The following is a 20,564-nucleotide window of genomic DNA, read 5'->3' on the forward strand; positions in this document are numbered from 1 at the left end:
CAATTAAATAAAAAATGTAAACTGATTGAATTGTAAAATAACAAAGCAAACCTTTGTAAAAGGCATTGGAATAAATTTGATTCCATAAAGTTCCTTAAAGCATTTCACTAAAATCTATTTGTAATTGTAACCATCAGATAAACCTCATTTATAGTTTACTTATCTTTTATCTAGTAGTAGGGGAGCTCAACAGAGGATTTGGATTCAACAACCTAATAGAACCTTTTTTTTTTAAAATCCTACTGATTTAGTATCGTGGGCTCCCCTACTAAAGTACCTACTATTTTATAAATTTAATTTATTGTAGACATTATTTTATTTTATTTCAATCATTTATTAAGTAAGCATTTCAAGCATTTTCCTTAAACGTTTATTTAGCCTCAATCAATTTCAAATCCACAAATATTAGAATAAAGAAAGGTCGCTAATCAATTTAATAAAAGTGAAAACTTTCACCTCTGCGATGAAAGTAAAATTATAAGTTCGTGCCACACCAACAAACTTAATAAACGTCATCAATTAAGAATGAAAATCTCTTTATAAGTAAACCATCACCCAGATCAAGTAACTAGCTAAGATTATTGATTTAAAAAAAATCATAGGTAGTATTGAACCCCAACCTCTTTAAACTTTAAAAAAAAAAATTTAATTATATAAGATATGAATTGAAAAATCTCGAATAGTCCATCAAATGGGCATAAATCCTTTAGCAATACACTGGATATAAAAATTCCGTTCGATTATTTCAATTTTCTACCACTGTGCCCCGTTATATCCAAGTTATCCAATTGCGACTAGAAACATTGTTTTCCTAGCCATTTCTTGTGGAAGCTGTAGGCAAGTATTTGGTGCTCGGCGAATACTTCAGGATGTGCGAAATGAAGGTCTCCACGGATTAAACATTGGGTTTACAACAACAAACAATTACAAAGTCGCACAAAATTATTTAGCAGTTTTTCTTTTTTTACAGTCTCATTATCCTAAATTGACTTAGGTCAGGAATGGCGAACCAATGGCACGCCACACAATATTTTGGGCATGCCACCGATATTTGTTATCAGACACATTTAATGGTTTGAAGAACAGCTCGTGCTATTTTAAGCATATTTTCATTAAAGACTTGCTTAAAAAGCATTTGACAAATGACTTTATTCATTCAATCAGCATGCATTCAAAGCATTCTGGTAAAAGTAACATCTATTGCAATCCTAATTTAAGTTATTTGCCATCTAATCTGTAACAACAGAGGTTAGAGGTTTCGAAAACATTTTTAAAAAAATAATCAAAATCAGAGCTGTTATGAAGGACTCTTTAAGAATGGCTATTTTATGTATTGCTTTATGCAACTATTATAAAACTGGCGCTGTTTGATTTTGATCACGTGTTCAAAGCACTGACAATGCCTTAACTCTAAAACGCCAGTACTTGCAGTACAAAAATGGCGGCGATATATGAGTTTTATGACGTCATTAATTCCTCTACAGTACTGTGGCATTGTACTGGAAGTCTATAACGGAACGAATTTCTCTACAGTAAGAGCACGTACAGGATACAGGATATAACGATTTGAATTAAGTGTATAACCGAGATTGCGCAAAATGTATTTTTTGTAGTAAATAAAAATGGCACCTTGATGTATAAGTGGTCGCCACTCCTGTCCTAGGCCCTTATTAAGAACCTATGTAAAATGTTGAATATTTCGATGTACTTATTTAATAAGACGATGTATTGTAGGTAAAGTTTAGGCTAGGCACTATAGATTCTAAAACGTATTGTATTTTAACTTTGTAAACTGACGATATAAATAAATTATTTTCAATTGAACTCCTAAGCCCTTATTAGGTTAAAAACGATCATGTCACACCCTATGCTTCATTCTAACTACCCATATGAATGGTAAAAAAATTATCTTACGAATAAAAACCATATAACATCATTTTTATGTGTTTTATTTAATTTAGATTTGAAATAGATTGATCTTCTACTAATACTGTTGCTTCAATATTGTTTATTTATTCATCGATTTTCTATAATAGATTAAAATAATTTTTCTAAAAAATTATCATTATCTACAATTAAATTATTTAATTATCACCTTTACTAAGTACATCATTAAATACCACTTTGACCAAATCGAACACAGCACTTGGAGATCCGTTCGCATCAATTCGTTTGACTAGACCTTGTTCATCATATAGATTTATAATTGGTAATGTATCATTCTGATAGGTTTGAAAACGTTTTTTTAAACTTTCAATGTTATCGTCAGAACGCCCACTGCCTGCAGCACCTCGTGACAAACATCGTTCTGTACACGTCTGAAATGAATTACATATTTTATTACATGATTACATGTAATCAAGCAAATAAAATCGAAAAAACAGTCTAACCAAGAAATAGACTCCTTGTCAATAGATTCTTTTAGGAGCCAGTAAAAAATGTTTACATGTAATCCAATTAATCTACGGAGGCCCAATTATAAATTTGACAAAATTGCTACGCATCCAAATCGATCTTACCATACGTCAATGGATAGATTTTTTTGTGGTCTAGCTAGCACTAACCAATTTAATTTTTTTTGCATTGAACGTCAACTTTTTTTTTTTTATCGCAAGAAAACCGTTTTTTTTACTTTTACGAATTTTTTCGGTTAACTTAGCAATTGACTAGCCGTAAACAAAAAACGATATGTTTTTTGGCTTGTTTCCTTCTATAACAACGTATTTTTTGTTTTCTAATAGCAATTTTGCCATCCGTTTCATAGATTAATTGGATTACTGAGTGCACTCAACAAAATTATATTCACGCCAAATTATGCTTTTTAAATTTAGGCCCATAAAGGTGGGCTCTTTATTTTACATTTAAAAAAATATTGTATTTATATTATGGATAATTACCAACACTTTTTAATTCCTGACATTTTTTACATAACTTCACCGTTTTCGAGATATAATAAGCATTTGAAAAAAAGACGGTTTTTCGCCGAAAACTCGTTATTGACGAAAATAAAGATTATTTTGAAGTTTTGGTCAAAAATTTAATTTGAAAGCCATTAGATATTATATTTTGGACAAATGTAACTATTTTTTTGCTCGTGACAATTTTCATCAAACCTCACCTTTTTCGGTATATAAACAATAAAGGACAAATTTTTTTCCGAAAATTCGTTACTGACGAAAATAAAGATTATCTTGTAGTTCTGGTCAAAAATTTGATGCAAAAACTATATGACTTTTTGTTTTGGACAATTCTATACACTTTTTGACTCGTGACAGTTTTTATAGATCGATAATCTCACCGTTTTCGATATATACAGGGTTTTACCGAAAATTTGTAATGGATGATTATAGAGATTGTTTTGGGATTCTGGTCAAAAATTTAGTTTGAAAATCATATGACGTGATATTTGGACAATTCTAAAGACTTTTTGACTCTTGACATTTTTTTACATTACCTCACCGTTTTCTTTTTTAAGTTGACATATGCTTGAAACTCGATAAATGTTAGTTTCAAAGGCACACATCTTATACTGACATGGAATTCGATCTAAATTTTCAGATTCAATTAAAACCTCACTCTGATTCATAACTGACAAACTTTAGATGAACGCTTTAAATTAGAAAGATATTTTTCATAAATACGCAAACATTTTTTTGTAAACCGAATAGTTTAGACACTAATTGGTAACAAAAATCTAGTTTTTTTGTGCGTTTGTTCATTCAATTTGAACAAAAATGGTCTTTATAGAAAAACAAACCACTTTTATTGGATTTATTGGAAAATATTTTTCGAAGAGTGCCTAGATTTTTTAGAAACAATTGTACAAAATAACAATTTTGATACGAAAAAACAATTTTGTGTAAAACTTTCCAGTCTCCGTTTTTGCCTAAACCGTACGGTTTGCGGAAAAATGATACTTTTTTAATCAATAAGAACATCCTAATTTAAAGTGTTCATCTATCGATTACCAGTTATGGAGTAGAGTGAGCTTTTCATTGAGCTTGAAAACTTAGATTAAGATGAATGTCTGCGTAAGACGTACCCAACAATTTTCGCTTGAAGCATTTTTAAAATTTATTTTTCGAGTTTCAAGCATGTGTCAACTTAAAAAGAAACCCTGTATATACAAAAAATCTATCATTTTATTTTATTTTTTCAAAAAAAGTGTTTGGATTTGTTCAAAATAAAAAGTCATATAGTTTTCACACCAAAATGTTGACCAGAACTTCAAAATAATCTTTTCTTTCATTGATAACGAATTTTCGGCAAAAATTAGTACTTTAAAATACTTATTGAATACTAAAAAACCAACATTTATTACGACTTCTTCATATACCACCATCACCATGTTAAAGGGCAAAATTTCAGTTTTTTTAGTAATACTTTCGTTTGGGTATCGAAACACCTTAACCTGGACTAGTAAAATTATGGTGCTTTTTTTATCCAGAGTGTCCACACTTAGATGATAACATGCCATTATTTTGTAACCATTCAACGTATCTATTTTGATGAGTTGTCATTCAACACGTCAACGTAGTTTTAAACTAAAGACCATAAGTAAATGAAAATAAATAAATAAATATAGCTTAAAGAATACCTTTTCATCGCATTCAAAGAAAAGTACAAATAACAGTTGAACTTTTTCAGACATTTGCTTGTTCCATCCAATTAAATTATCCTCATTCCTTGGAAATCCATCAATTAGAAACTTATCATTTTTTGAAACATTCATTGCTTTTTCAATTAATCTACATGTTATTTCAACGGGAACAATTTTTCCCTCTTTGATATGTTGTTCAATAAGTTCACCATCTGGAGATCCCGGTGTTTGCCTTTCAGCTCGTAATAAATCTCCTGCAGATAAATGATCAAATCCAAATTCCTGTAGGTATAATTTAAACACATGTATAAATCACAAACGATGAGACACAATCTCAAGCTCAAGTTAATTTAATACAATACAATACCTTAACAATGTTTTGACATTGAGTACCCTTTCCGGAACCTGGAGCTCCAAGAACGAATACAATTTTTGGTAACATGGTGGTTAATAATTTATTGGTTCGAATAGTACTAAGCATTAAGTAACTAAAATTTTTCAATATTTCATCGCTCGATAATTATTAATTGTTATACCTTTTTTTTTTTTTTTTTTCTTTAAATTCAAAATATGAATATAATTTGATTATAATAAATTGAAGTAACTATAAGTAATCTTGTTATAGATAATAAATAGAATTCTTTAAAACTACATAAATAGGTACTTGAAATTTAAGGGGAAGTTATCACGCAGAGAATGTAAGGAATCAAAGAACGATAAAAGAGCCAACGAAATGCCAACGGTTATACTGAAAAAGTGAAAACTGAACTGAAGTAGGTAGATATCTAATCTAGTAAAGTAATCAAACATGTACAATATGTAGCTATATGTACATGTAAGTCATAATCATAACTCATAGTCAATTTAAGTGATGACGATAGACCTTGTAAAATTATAATTTAAACTTTATAAATAGTAATAATTTTACAGTAATAATACATTTTTTAATAACAACAAATATATATGATAATATAAATAATTAAATAATAATAATATAATACAATAATGTTTAAAATATACAATTTTTATTCATAAATTAGTATTCAAGGTACAAAAATCATTGATCCTGAGTTCCTAACTAATTTTTCCTAGTAAGCTAGAAAAAAAAAACCTTTTGGAGTATGGAGGGTAGAGTGAATGAGCAAAATCTTATATGACTGAAACAAAAAGTGTCCAGAAAATATCAGGGAACAACAATGCCATCTTCATTTAATGCAATTTTAGGATTACTGTTTAAAACAGAGATTGTGCTCTTTCCCTCTATCCTCTATAGTTTAAGTATTTGGAGGCAGTAACACAAAATTTTGAACCATTTATTGTAGTATGGCCATAGAAGTAATAACATAGAACGGTAATGTGTCCATCAAACGGTGTTATAGAGAGAGATCTAAAAAAATAAGGGTATAGCTGTCTACGTCTGTCTTATATTACCTTTATGGTTATAGACATGGAGGTTATAGAGAAGGAGAACGATCGCTACGCGCTAAACCATTAGCGCGTCTGTCCCTGAAAATTTGTAGAATTTATAGTTAATTTTTCAACCACCAGCCGCGCTGTCGTCGGTAAGTAGTATCTGCGAAGTTAGCTGTTTATGAGTACAAGTAGATGAAGTTAGTACCATTCAAATTTATAAAGTAGTATAGATAAATTTATAAAGTAGAATAAATAATTTATAATTTATTCATTAGTAAATAATAATAATAATTAATAATAATTTCATTATTTGTTTTTTTTCTCCTTTGAATGATATTATATACACGTATATTAAACGTTGATAGATCATTTGAAATAAGCGCACAACAGCCCGCTTTTAATGAGACAACTTAGCGATCCCAGCGCCTCACTTATTTTGTCCATATTTTGGGGAAAATATTTTCTATAGCGATCGTTCTCCTTCTTTATAACCTCCATGGTTACAGACATGCACGTGCTTATAAAATAATTCAAAATATTAATATTCGCGCTTTGATAGGCTGCGAGACAAAGAAGGAAGACGGTCCCTTTTTAAGGTCTCTTTTTTAACGGTCAATAATTCACTTATTGCGTTTCCTATGTTTTTAAGCCTTTATATATAACCTTTTTGAGCATGGCACCGACCTGTTGAAAGGTAGAGCTCTATATATGTGGGTAAGATCGTTCGCCATTTGTATGCTAGCATCAACTGGATAAAATGTTCTAAATTAATATTTTTGAGTAAAAATAAGTTTGTATACCCTGTATATATGTAATATATATTGAGATATAGTAAGTTTAGTCCCGAGTTTCAATACGCTTGAAAATATTGATGCTACGTACAAAATTTTGGTATAGGTGTTCATAAAATCACCTAATTAGTCCATTTCCGGTTGTCCAACTATATGTGATCACGATAACTGAATAACGAAATAGAGATATCAAACTAAAATTTATATAGCGTTCTCCGGACATAAAAAGTGAGGCTAAGTACGTTTATGAGCAACATAGATCAGTCGGGTCTTGGGTTCGTAGCTACCATCTTGTAAATCGTTAGAAATAGAACAAAAGATTAAATTTAAAAAAAAAAATACAATTTTTGTTTGAAACATTATTCGTAAATGTCACTTTTTACCCGCGTGGGTGCAAATTAGGACAAAACCGGCAATTTGGGCAAAAATCTAAATTTATTTCGAAATATACAAGAGATCTCATTTAGTTTCTTTGATAATATATATACTCACATTTATAAATATACTTTAGAACATTTTGTCTATAGACCTTTTCATTTCATTTACGATTCATTATTGTTTCGAACAGACAGTAATAATATTTGTTATTCATTTTATCACCTTAGTTTTTTAACAAACTCTCCGAAACAAAAGGTAACCACTTTTTAAAATGAAAAGGTCTATTTAACATTATCGCAAAATGGCGAATGATCTTACCCACATATACAGAGCTGTACTTTGATTAGATTATGTACGTACTATAATGAGTATGGACGCATCCTAATGAAAAATAATGTAATTTATAAAAAGTATGAAGGCACCCTATTGATTATTATGTTTGTAATACACATGCTCGGAACCAAAGATATTGTAATAGTACTCGGAACCCAGTCATGTATATATACAGGTATACAGGGTGGGTCACCTCGTTTTGTAGTTAACTAAACAAAAAATAACTTTAATAAAAGTTGCTGAGTTTCATTGGGGACATCATGTTATGACATCAGACATAACCCAGTTCTTCGGGTTTCATTAATAGCCAATTTGAATCTTAAACGAATCAGCTATTTTTTATTCCATGATCATTTTAGTCATTAGGTTTAAGAAGGGGAATTCAAAACTTTTTGAAAAATCGCAAAAAAACTGAAAGTGGTAGAGTTTCTATATTAAATAACTACCAACTTTTTACTAGAAGGACAGAACCTTATTTAAATAAAACAATAAATATCTAACCAAAATATTTAAAGGGATAAAAAAGTTGTTGGGTTCATTTTACTTTTTAACACTGAATATTAATAGATTGGAGACTTCTATCCTTTTAATCATCTTTCAATATTGAGCGGAATGTACCTGTTTGACGCCATTTTGTTTGGAGTATCTGAGGTAAAAATGGAGCGAAAATATAAATGTGATTCGTGCGCTGAAATGAATTAGAGATCTCAAAATAATTTTTTTCTCTTGTCGTAAATAAAAATAAATTTTCGCGTCAAGTGATAAATTTCGAGATGACTGAAAATGAGCAAACTTTTTGCTAATAAAAACATAAAAATAGGAGTATGAAGAAGGAGCAAAATAAATTGATAATTAACGTAATGTTATAAAATCATTTCCTATAACTGTAATTTAATTCAACATTTCAAACATTACAATCTGCAATGTTTTGTTAATAATAATTTATTTCATACCTTCTATATTCTGTGTTATCTATTGTAAGAACAAATCGATCGATTTCATTTTTTTAATCATGGTTGAGTAGAGAATTTTATGTCCTTTAAAGTAATGTATACAGGCAAACAAAATATTTGCCGCACTTAACACTCATACCATATACAGGGTAAATTTAATCGAGGAAAATGTTTCAAACGAAAAATATTAGTTTCAAAAGGACACATTTTATACCGGCATCGAATTCGACCTAAGTTCATTCAAGTTCTAAGTTCATGTTCAATTAAAACCTTACTCTGATTCATAACTGACAAACATTAGATGAATGCTTTAAATTAAAAAGTTGTTCTTATAAATAAACAAACATTTTTTGTTTGAAACATTTTTTTGAAAACGAATCATTTTTATTGGATTTATTGGAAAATTTTTTTCGAATAGGGTCTAGATTTCACAGAAACTCAATTTTGGGTAAAACTTTTCAGTCCGTTTTTTGGCATTTATAGACTTCGAAAAGGCGATCGACTCCATCCACAAAAGTGCAATCTGGAAAATCGTGAAAGAGTACGGCATACCAGAAGAGCTAGTAAACATCATCAAGGAAACTTATGATGATTATTATGAATACCAAGTGATACACCAAAACAAACTCACTGACCCATTTCCCGTCAAAACGTTTGTAAAACAAGGCTATTTGCTGTCACAGCTATTTTCTGCTTTGATGGTTCTGGACAAAGTTATGAAGAAAATCAATGAAAACAAACGCAGAGGAATGAGGTGGAAGATGACTGACAGACTCGAAGACATAGATTATGGCGATGATTTATGCCTTCTTTTGCACAACATCAACGATATGAAATCCAAAATTAAAGATTTAGAAGAAGAAGGGAGGAAAATGGGGTTAAAGATCAACGGAGAAAAACTCCAAAGAAATGAGAATTAACAACAACAATAACGGAGGCCTCGAAGTTAACAGCGGGAAAATAGTAAGAGTGGTAGAATTCCAATACCTGAGTAGTATATTTGCGGAAAAGTGCGGTACCGACGAAGATGTGGTAAAAAGAATTAATAAAGTAAAAACAGCACTTGTACAGTTACAACCAATATGGAGATCATACCAACTTAGAAGGCATACAAAACTGAGAATCTTCGAAAGCAATGTTAAATCTGTATTGTTGGATGGATGTCAAACCTGGAAAGTTTTCAAATTAATAGCAAGGAAACTAAAAACTTTTACAAACCGTTGTCTTAGAAACATACTTTATATCTACTGGCCTGGAAGAATCTGCAATGAAGAGCTATGGAACATATGCCAACAAACACCAGTGAATATCATCATAAAACACCGTAAATATGGGTGGATTGGACACGTGATAAGAAAGCAAAATAACATTGCTAAAGAAGCACTGGAATGGAACCCCCAAGGAAACCAAAAATAAACCGCTCTCGACACTCCCGGCGAAGAACAATAGACAATAAAGTAGCCGAATAAAACAAGTATTGGGAAGAAATCAAGTCAAAGGCGCAAAATCGAATTCGATGGCGATCCTTTGTTGAGGCCCTAAGACCCCCTCGGGATTAAGCGTCGTAAGTCAAGTAAGTAAGTCTTTTTTTCACATTTTTAATACCGCGGAGCTAAGATCTTAAAAATATTATCGGATATAATATTTAAAACTATCTAGCTGGGAAATTGAGTCATCATAACGATCGCACTAACCGCCAGTCCGCCACCAAATTAGCAAAGAGTAACATTCACTAGCTAATTCTTACTGATGATGACTACTTGGTAGTCGAAAATACGTATTTTAAAAATACAAAAAACTGATCTAGGAAATTGGGGCAAAAATCGAAATTTATTCCCAATGAGTGTATTTGATGTATATGTATATCAAAAAGGGATTAAGAGTGCATATTTGAAATGAATGTTAAACAGCTCCTACACCAAACCCTGTTTAAAAATTCGCAAGAGTTAGAAAAAACAACAAAGAGTTATAAAAAAAATTATATATTTGAATATAAAATAACATACAAATATATATGTCAACAAATTAAGTACTAAATTCAATAATTTAATAAAAACTCTTAAAAATAATATTCTATTTAGGATTTTGTAAAAATTTAAATACAAAATATAGGTACCAATGTTTGGAAAATAACATCAAATATTATCTCATCAAGTTTATAATAAATTGTGATGTTCGATAATTCTTTTTAAGCACCTAAGTACACTATTATTCATAAAATTATAAACTAACCACAAACTTAAATGAAATAATCAACTACTTAACTAATATTTTGTTTGTTTTCTTTCTTTTAATTTATGTGATCAACCTTTTTAATTGTTGCTGCTCAATTTAGTCATTAGACCAAACTGGCATTAGCATCACAGATTATAATTTTTTATTTAAAACAGATATGCAACTCCCTGAGAAATGTTTACTATTTTTAGTTCTAAGAAGGTGCCTTACTCCAGATGGCTCTACGTACGATTAAATGATTGGGCCATCTATTAGTTTGGAGAATAATTTACCTATTTCAATGGTTTTTGGGGGAAAAAATATTTTATATATCAAATTAAAATTCATTAAGTTTCTTTGTGTGTATTTCCAATTGATTGCGTTTATTTACTTTCTTTGGACCATTTGTGTAGTGACTTTATTTAAGTGTTTAGGCCGTTTTCATTAACTAATTAGTGTAATTTAGTTTAGATCGTTTTAGGTGTGTTTATATATATTTTTTCTGATTTTTTTATAGTATGTACTGAGTATTTTAGTGCTTAGGTCTTGTTAATCGTGTTGATTACTTTTAGGTCTTTTTAATTTGTGATTATTATTGACTATTAACGAAGTAAAATGGTTAGACATTGCATTCACCTTACACCAAATTAGTAAATAATAATTTTAAATAGGTTAATAATAAAATGAATGCTATTTTGTTTCAAATATTGCAAAAAATTATTATTTTATTTTATTTTACTTGTTATTTTATTTAAAAAACCTCACTTTATTTTATTTGAAGACAAATAAGTACAAAAAAATTTAAAAAATGATAAACTGAATAGAAATAATTCAAATAATACCTAATTCCCACCATTTAAAAAAAAAAAAAGTTCACTTAAAGTGCCTTACTCCAGGGGGCTTTTTGAACAACATTTCATGTTCAGTAGAGTTGCCTATCTATTTAAGTAATAAACTCGTTGACGTTATAGTTATATAGACTGAGTGCTAAACGATTTTAAGCGTGCCAACATCTGAGGTAATGGCTTAGGTCCAACCATTGTAGATTCGTAAGAAAAAATTTAAAGTGATACGTGATAAGTATTTTTTTAAGTCATAAAGCGAAAAAGTTCAATGAAATCACGATGTTTTATGTAAAACATTTTGTGATATGAAAATTTGACATTCAATGTATGCGTTTTTGATAAATGTCCTTATATTCTTTTGATAATTGTATTTTTTTTTAATAAATATCCCTAGCTGACCTAAGCAATTACCTCCGATGTTGGCACGTTTCTTACTGTACGGAAAGATAGGCGATGCTTAGTCCATATAAAACTAAAAAGTCAATGAATAAACTATAATCTGTGGTTGGTATACTCTAATGTACACAGGTAAACTACTGTACATCAATTGTGAGGCAAGTAAATCTATACAGAAAAACAAGTGTACATCTATTAAGATATAACTAGATCTATTTGATCCCAGTTTTACAATTTTTTTAATCAAAAGAAATCATCGAAGATATCCTGATATAAAATCCAGTTTTTCCCGGACTGTAGTCGTAGTCTGCACCAGTAAGTACATCACATCATTTAAATAATGTTAATAATTAAATTGTTATGTTATAATCTTAATTTGCCTGTATTAATTTGTTCATAAATATCGTTTGTTAATGGTGAATAAACGCCATTTGAATTCATATAGTATAGTTGATCACTGATCGTGTTTGGATTGAAACCTTCTTTTTGTAAATCAACTTTTTTTAGTTTATATGTGCCAGTTAAATCTAATTTATTTAAAATTCTAATGATTTGAGGTCGAGCATACGATGGTAATTCTTTACTCACACCACTGGCAAGTAACTCTAAATTTAATGTATTGTTTGGATCATAAATAGCTGCCATGCCAGCCCGACCTTCTTGACCATGTATTTCAACACCATACACAACAGCATCTTTGTAATTTATTAAATTACTGACAACAGCTTCAACTTCACTTGTTGATACATTTTCACCTTTCCATCTAAATGTGTCACCAGTTCGATCTTTGAAAAATAAGTAACCAAATTCATCAGCTACTAAAATATCACCTAAAATAAAAAAAAAAAAAAACACATGAAAATATCGACCGACTATAATAGATTTAATTGTTTAAGGATGTACGAGCGCCAGGGAAATTTTGGATAAAAGGCTATCAATTCTGAAAATTTTAGTGGGGATTGCCCGGTTATTTAAGTAGATAAATGACTTCAAAAATTCGCATACTTAACATTAGTATTATGGTTAAATGGTAGATGGATGATATGTTTTCATAGATTTCTCCAAAACTAGTCGGTGAAAATTCTCCAGTTTTTTTATGAATTGCGTACCGCTCAAGGTGTTCTTTGGATTATTTGAAGAATTTTTGCTCAATAGAAAGCGATAAAATAAAAAAAAATGTATAGAAGCGCCTTCTGGTGGCACTCAAAAATAAAAATAAATGCCAAAAATGTTATTGAGGACTCCCGAGTAAAAACATTCATTGATGCGACTACTAGTATATAGAAATTCATAATTACCAGATAAAAAGGCTGAATCGCCTTTTTTAAATACATCTCGTACGATTTTCTTTTCAGATGCTTTTTCATCAACATAACCCAAAAATGCTCGTGATGGATCATTTTCAATAATTTTTCCAATAAATACCCCGGGTTCATTTGGTTTACAGGACATACATAGGCCATTTGACCCACGGATTGGTTCACCTTCTTCATTCACTCGAATAATAGATATTGGATAAAATGATGGAGCGATTCTTGATACGAAACCAATGGCTCCCAATTTGTTGTCAATGTTTACTGGAATTTAAAAAAAACATTAAGTGTTACTTATTAGACTCATTAATATAAAAACAATGAATGCAAAACTTCCCTTATTGGCTCAATGAATATTTTTGTATTCATTCAAGGCATACCTATATTAAAATTAACGGCCGTCGACATCAAACAACTTGTGTTATATCGCATGTTGTATAGTCTAGTCAACAAGTTCAAATTGATGAAATATAGAAATAATAGTCTTAAAAATACGTGTAAGAGCTCGTTAGATTCGGAATGATGTCTAGAAAAATGTACTAGCAGCGTTTTTCACGACATAATAAATTTCAAAAGTTATAAACAATTAAAGATGAAAAAAACAATTTTTATTTCGTTTTCCGCCAATATTTCATAAAATACTAATGTTTAAAAAAAAAAAGATTCTTAGACAGAAAGAAATTTCCAATAAAAAATCTCCACTACCGGAACTCTATCTCCATTATTTATAATTTTAGTTTAATGCTGAAAATAGATCTTTTTGCGTCATTCATCAGATTGTTGTATTAGTGTCAAAAAAAACGAGTATCTATCTCACACTAAATATAGCAAAACTGTTTTTATTTTTTCATGATAATTTTAAAGTTGCAGAATTTTTAAACTTTTCAAAAAAGAAACGAAAACGCCCGACAAAAAAAATGTTCGTAAAAGATCGTTTAACGTCATAATGTTAATTAATAATTGTATACAGTGTATACTATTCAATTAACATTATTACGTCACAGCGATGTTTTAACATTCTTTTTGTCTAGCGTTTTCGTTTCTTTTTTGAAAGTTTAAAAATGTATGTAACTTTAAAATTATCATTAAAAAATAAAAACAGTTTTGCTATATATAATCTTTCCATTTTTCTCAAAAAAAAGAAAACAATTTAAAAAAAAAATTGAAAAATTAACTTAAAGATAAATTTCCAACGGTACTAAATTATTTAAAATGTTCAGAACACAAACTTAGCCACAAAAAAATTGAACCATCCCACTTGTGGAAATGTTACAGGACTCCACTGTTCCGCTTTACCGTTTTGATAGCAAATTTTAGGTAATCGTTCCATCCCGTGAAGAATGAGAACGAGATCCGCCTAACTTTTCACCCCTTCTTGGACCATGTCTTTATACGCATGGGTCAAGGGCTGGGTATCTATCTGGTGCGAGGGTTTAGGGACCTAGAATAAAGGAATCGACCCCTCTTGGTCAATATGCGACGATTTTTCAATCGGAAATCTTCGCCCTATCAGCATCTTCTCAGATAGTCAGGCCACTCTTCCGGCCCTGGAAGCGACAGGATTTAGATCAAAGATAGTCTATGAATGCTTCGAGCAGCTGAATCACCTGGCACTGAACAACACATTCAGGTTGATCTGGGTTTCGGGTCACTCTGGCGTTAAAGGGAATGAAGCAGCAGACTCGTTGGCACGAGAGGGGTCGTCTCAAACGTCCTTTCACCTGAACCTGTCATTCCCATAGCAAGATGCTCTGTAATTTACCGAATCAAAGAAGTGCTACGACAAGCCCATCTTGATTACTGGAACTTTGCGCAGGGCATGCAACACGCCAAACTGTGTATAACCACAGCAAGGCCATTCGACTGTGATCGCCTGAAACTTACTAGAGTACAGTTGAGAAGGGTGTTGGATCCCACTTGTAGAGCCTGTATGGAGAATAACGAAATCTCTATACATGTCATTTGCACCTGAAGAAATCTGCAAGGCGTTAGATTCAGAATGTTTGGGTCCGAAACCTTGGATCCAACTATCCTGGGAGAGTTTCCGACGGAGAAGCTGTGGGTTTTCTGTGTGGTGTCTGCCCTCGACAGAATCCTTTAGCATCATCCGATTTAAATAGCGCCTCCTACTCGAAGACGGCTCGTCTTCGGGTCACAGGTCGTTCTCAAGGAGGACACAAAGGACTCTTGGTCTAGGTGCTAGAGACCCACTTGCGGTACCTCTCTTTTGTTTTATTATTATTATTATTCTATATTTCACCAATTTGAACTTGTTAACTAGACTAAACAGCCCGTATAAAATTATGAACCTGCTTCTAGGGAAACTAGACTGATAACTAATAGCGGTCACACTGCACTACTACCCTTGCGTGCAGAGAGTTGTGTTTTTCAAAACTATAATTCTATCTACCATGAGATCTTACCAATATTAGCATTGCCTTCCGTGGCTCCATAAAATTCCGTAACTTGTGGTATATTAAAACGATCAACAAACTCTTTCCATATTTGTGGCCGTAGTCCATTACCAAAAATAATTCGTACATTATGCTGTTGATCTTCTGGCTTCGGTGGTACAGCTAATACATAACGACACATTTCACCGATATATTGTGCAATGGTACAATTATATTTACGACAATCAGAAAAGTATGCAGACGCTGAGAACTTTTTACGTATTACAACTGTATTACCAAATAATAATGCTTGTCCAATGGTCATACAACCTCCTGCTGTATGATACAATGGTAACGGAGTGTATAATCGATCATCTGCGGTGAATCCAGCTACATATTTAATACCAGCAGAAATAAATACAAATCGTGAATTATTAATAACAGCCGCTTTAGGTAATCCTGTAGTACCCGATGTATAAATGTAAACAAGACGATCGTTGTAGCCAACTTTATAAGTTAATTCTGGTGGTTCTGACGATGCTTCTTTTAATAGTGCATTTAAATTATGTTCTTTTAATTCAGTGGTTGATACATCCATCGATTTTGTATTCAATTGATAAAGTGCAACATTTGAATCTAACTTCTGTGCAATATCCTTGACAGCATCAAATAATTCAGCACCAAAAATAATAGCTTGTGATTTAGCAACATTAAATGAATGTATTAAAGATGTCTGTCGTAAATTTGTATTAATTAATGGTATAATAACACCGAGTTTTGATAAACCTAACCACATACAAACAAATTCTGGTTTATTTTCCATAAATAATGCAACAGTATCACCCTTTTTGTAGCCATGACTTCGAAATATATTTGCTATTTTATTACTGTACTCTTCCACTTCAGTAAATGTCCATTCTGTGTCTTCATAAATAAAACATACTTTGTTTGGATATTTAAGTGCATTTTGACGAAATATATCGGCGATGGTTAAATCTTTTTTCTCGTAGGCTCGTGTTAATAGTTTTAAACGTATAAAACGTGAGATGGCTCTGGAAAAGACAAAAAATTATTGTTAGTAAAAATGGATATAGTCATGAAAATCGGTATATGGGTTTTAATAATTTTTTTCGATATCTCTAACGCTAAGCAAAATATTAAGAATCGGCCCTATTTGTCGATTTGTAACGAAAATATGAGGTGTCTTCATCTTATAAATGCGACACACTGTAATAAATGATACCCACTCGCTTATAAATGATACCCACTCGCTTCGCTGGGTTTAAAAGTAAAGATTGATAAAGATTGCTCCCTCTTATCCCTTTTCTATAACACTCGAAATAATGGTGGGATTGTTTTACACAGGTAAAATATATTATTACTACAAAAAAATATTTCGTACAAAAATTATTCAGATTAAAGTGGGACATTATATTCTAGTATTCTAGTAGTCATAATTAATAAAAAAATGGAATAATTAATTTAAAAAAAAAAAGAAAGTTACTTAAGGATGTTCCCTCGGCAATAATAAAAAAAATAAATTAGTAGATAAGGATCCGAATTTTTAGTATGTTATAGTTAACGAAATATATTATTGTATAAAACAAAAATTTGGGTATCTTACCGATCAATTAAGAGAGTTTTTATTAATTAAAAATACACTAAATAACATACCATCCTCATAACAGGTTATGTTATTTAGTGTATTTTTAATTAATAAAAACTCTTTTAATTGAACGGTAAGATACCCAAATTTTTGTTTTATACAATAATATATTTCGTTAACTATAACATGCTAAAAATTCGGATCATTATCTACTAATTTATTTTTTTCTATTACTGGCGAGAGAACATCCTTAAGTATACTTTAGATGAATTATTCTTTCATTTATTCATGAATTTGTGGCAAAAAAAAAAAAAAAATTAATGTAAGTTCTCTATTGGAAATTTTTTCTTGTATCAAATTACAGGAGTTATTTTTTCTAAAAATAGGTTTATTATCACGTACTAAATGTAATGCAGAGAGTCCTTATAAATTTAAGGGGCGGAAGTGCCACCCACCATTTTGAGAAAAGACGTTTCGTAATCGCTGCTTTTGCAGGTAAAATTATAAATTATTTATTGCTAATTGTGTCACTATCATTAATCTTTTTTTATATAATTATTGAATTTTCATCATTTCACTACGCATACCTCTTTTTTATTAAACTTGCACCAGGTGGTTGCAACACTGAACGCGTTAAACCTTTATAAATATTAATTTTAGAAAAACAAGTAAAAGTTTTAGGAAATTTGTAGATTTAAAAGTTAAGTTATTAAAATTTTATTTTTTAAACAAATATTAAAAGAGATATCGGTCAAATAGTCAATAAATAAATCATCATAGTCGTATAAGTCATAAACGGTTAGTGATACAAAAACAAAAAATTTTACAAAAAGATAGGAAATATAATTATCTATAATAAAGATTATTACCATTTTTGGTCTAAAGTGCAAGGTTACGGAAGTATAGACCAGGGCGGATTTCCTTAAAATGGAACTTCCGCCCATTTTTTTTTTTGGTAAGGATTTTGAGTATTTACATTCAGTATATTCAGTGATACTGAACCTATTTAAATAAAAAAATAACTCCTGTAATTTAATACATTATGAACAAGAGTAACGAATGGAAAATAAAGGACCTAGGGGAATCGAAGTCCTTATAATACTTAAATATGGTAGCTAGTAGATATACGTATTTTCCGTTGCGATCGGATTATTTTTGGAAAAGCGCTTCTATCCTCAAATAACAAATCTTTTGAATTCTACATGCTTTGAAATGCGACATCCCAAATTTTTCAGAGGGGAGGAGGAGGTTAAAAATTACAAAAAAAAAATTGATCACAATAGGAAAAAAGCTTTTTCTACAACAAATAATTTAAAAGAATCTTTCGAATTTGTTTATTAATTGAAAAAAAAATTGCTATCTTCAGACATTGAATATTTGAACATTGAAAAGATGAATTTTTTTTAACAATGATAATATCAACGTTAAACAAAACAAGTGACTGAGTAAATTGTTTAAATACTATGTATAAAAAGTATTGAGCACGTAGTCGTTTGTTTTTTTTTACGTCGTGTAAATAAAGAAGGATAGCCACTCTTACACACAAAGTAATTAGAGTATCATTTTTCTCACTTCCTCAGTGTATATAGTATATGATGAAAAACAAACAAACAGATCCTTACTTCCTTACTAATATTATAAATGCGAAAGTAACTCTGTCTGTCTGTCTGTCTGTCTGTTACTCTTTCACGCCTAAACGGCTGAACGGATTTTGATGAAATTTGGTATGGTGATAGATGATAATCTAGAAATGATCATAGGCTATAAATAATCACGCCATCGTTCTTAGGGGGTAGGCAGTAGGCAGATAACTAAATTGAGTCAGTGATTTTTAGTCGTTTTTGTTGGGACTTTTGCTCTTTCACGTCTAAACGGCTGAACAGATTTTGATGAAATTTAGTAAGGTAATAGATGGTTACCTAAAAACGGATATAAGATCAAAATGATCACGTCATCGTACTTAGGGGGTAGGAAGTAGGCAGAAAACTGAATTGAGTTAGTGATTTTTTTATGGTTTTTGCTGGGAGTTTTGCTCTATCATGCCTAAACGGCTGAACGGATTTTGATGAAATTTAGTTAGGTGATAGATAGTAACCTAGAAAAGGATATGGAATATGGGGGAGGGGTGAAAGTGGGAATGTTGCCCAGCAAAGCGGGTAGTTCACAGCTAGTACATAATACATGTAACGTACAAATTTTAAATATATTTACAATACCTGTATAAGACATACTATATAACGTTTCTAACCTAATTTGCACGCTCATGGGTAAACAGTGATTGTTTATTGCTTTTCAAAGGAACATTTTTTACATTTAAAATTTTGTTTTATCTTTTACACAACCCAATTGGTCTTTGTTGCTCATTTACGAAATTGACCTCATTTTTTGTGTCCTAAGGACGATATAAAAATTATAACTTGATACCTCTTTTCGTTTTTAAGTTATCGTGTCCACAAGCAGACGGATGGACGGGCAACCGGAAATGGACTACTTAAGTGATTTTATGAACATCCATATCAAAGCTCTGTTCGTATGAATATTTTTAAGCGTTACAAACTTGGGACTAAACTTAGTATACCTTGATATATATGAAATATACATGGTAATTTAAAAATTTTAAATTTCCTGTAGTGTCAAGGTTTTATATACAAAGTAAAATAAAAAATTCAAATATTTAAAAAAAAAATTGCTGACCAGAACAATTTTAAATGAGTAGTTTTTTTTTTTTGATGTTTCAGAAAATGAAACTAATAACGATGCTACTGAGTTCTGTATATGTACTTATGTAAATATAAAATGCACTGTAAATGATTTCACACAAACTTGTATCTGCGTTCAAAAATACAGTGTGTCCACGAACAGAAGTAACTATACATGTAAATTTTCTTATTTTACATTTTAATCTTTTTTTTCTCACTGCATGCATATTTAAAACTTTTAAATAATTTATGGTGGCCAAAAATTTGGAATCACTATTTTTCTTTTAGGTAAACGCAATTAACAATTATGACTCTATACAAAATATCAAGAATATCCGTGTACTTAAATTAAAAGTTCTCCTCCTACCATAACATATTTTTCAACCAAAACCCTAAATTTTTTAGAAACTTTATCCAGTGGATGTCCATTTATCTTCATTAACTGCTTCTGTGATTTTTTGTTTTAAAATATTTTTGATTTTTTGTTTTAACAGATTTTCATCGTCACTTATTGTCAAAATTGGAAAGTTATTCTTGAAATTTTGTATAGAGTCATAATTGTTAATGGCGAGCTACTTTTTCTAGTAACATTTTGTCAACTTATAAACAAGAAGAGTAGTTTACCAAGAA

At 30.6% G+C, this 20,564-nt stretch overlaps 2 protein-coding genes across 2 annotated transcripts in view; both read right to left on the reverse strand.

Annotated features, from left to right (window-relative positions):
- Positions 1–202: 202 nt before the first annotated feature.
- LOC123290661 (UMP-CMP kinase) lies at positions 203–5,320 on the reverse strand. Its single transcript, XM_044870923.1, has 3 exons — positions 4,968–5,320; positions 4,598–4,882; positions 203–2,318 (listed from the first exon to the last, which is right to left on the reverse strand). The coding sequence occupies exons 1-3, from the start codon at positions 5,079–5,081 to the stop codon at positions 2,085–2,087; spliced, it is 633 nt and encodes a 210-aa protein (XP_044726858.1). The 5' UTR covers positions 5,082–5,320; the 3' UTR covers positions 203–2,084.
- A 6,845-nt stretch (positions 5,321–12,165) lies between these two features.
- Positions 12,166–20,564, reverse strand: part of LOC123290651 (long-chain fatty acid transport protein 4) — a 29,172-nt gene continuing 20,773 nt past the window's right edge. The window contains exons 3-5 of the mRNA XM_044870910.1: positions 15,660–16,681; positions 13,222–13,500; positions 12,166–12,753 (exon numbers count right to left, since the gene is read on the reverse strand). Of these exons, the coding sequence (XP_044726845.1) occupies positions 12,287–12,753; positions 13,222–13,500; positions 15,660–16,681 (1,768 nt within the window). The 3' untranslated portion in view covers positions 12,166–12,286. The remainder of the gene's footprint in view (positions 12,754–13,221; positions 13,501–15,659; positions 16,682–20,564) is intronic.

The sequence above is a fragment of the Chrysoperla carnea genome, chromosome 1 (genome assembly GCF_905475395.1).
Source record: "Chrysoperla carnea chromosome 1, inChrCarn1.1, whole genome shotgun sequence".
Taxonomy (NCBI): Eukaryota; Metazoa; Arthropoda; class Insecta; order Neuroptera; family Chrysopidae; genus Chrysoperla; species Chrysoperla carnea.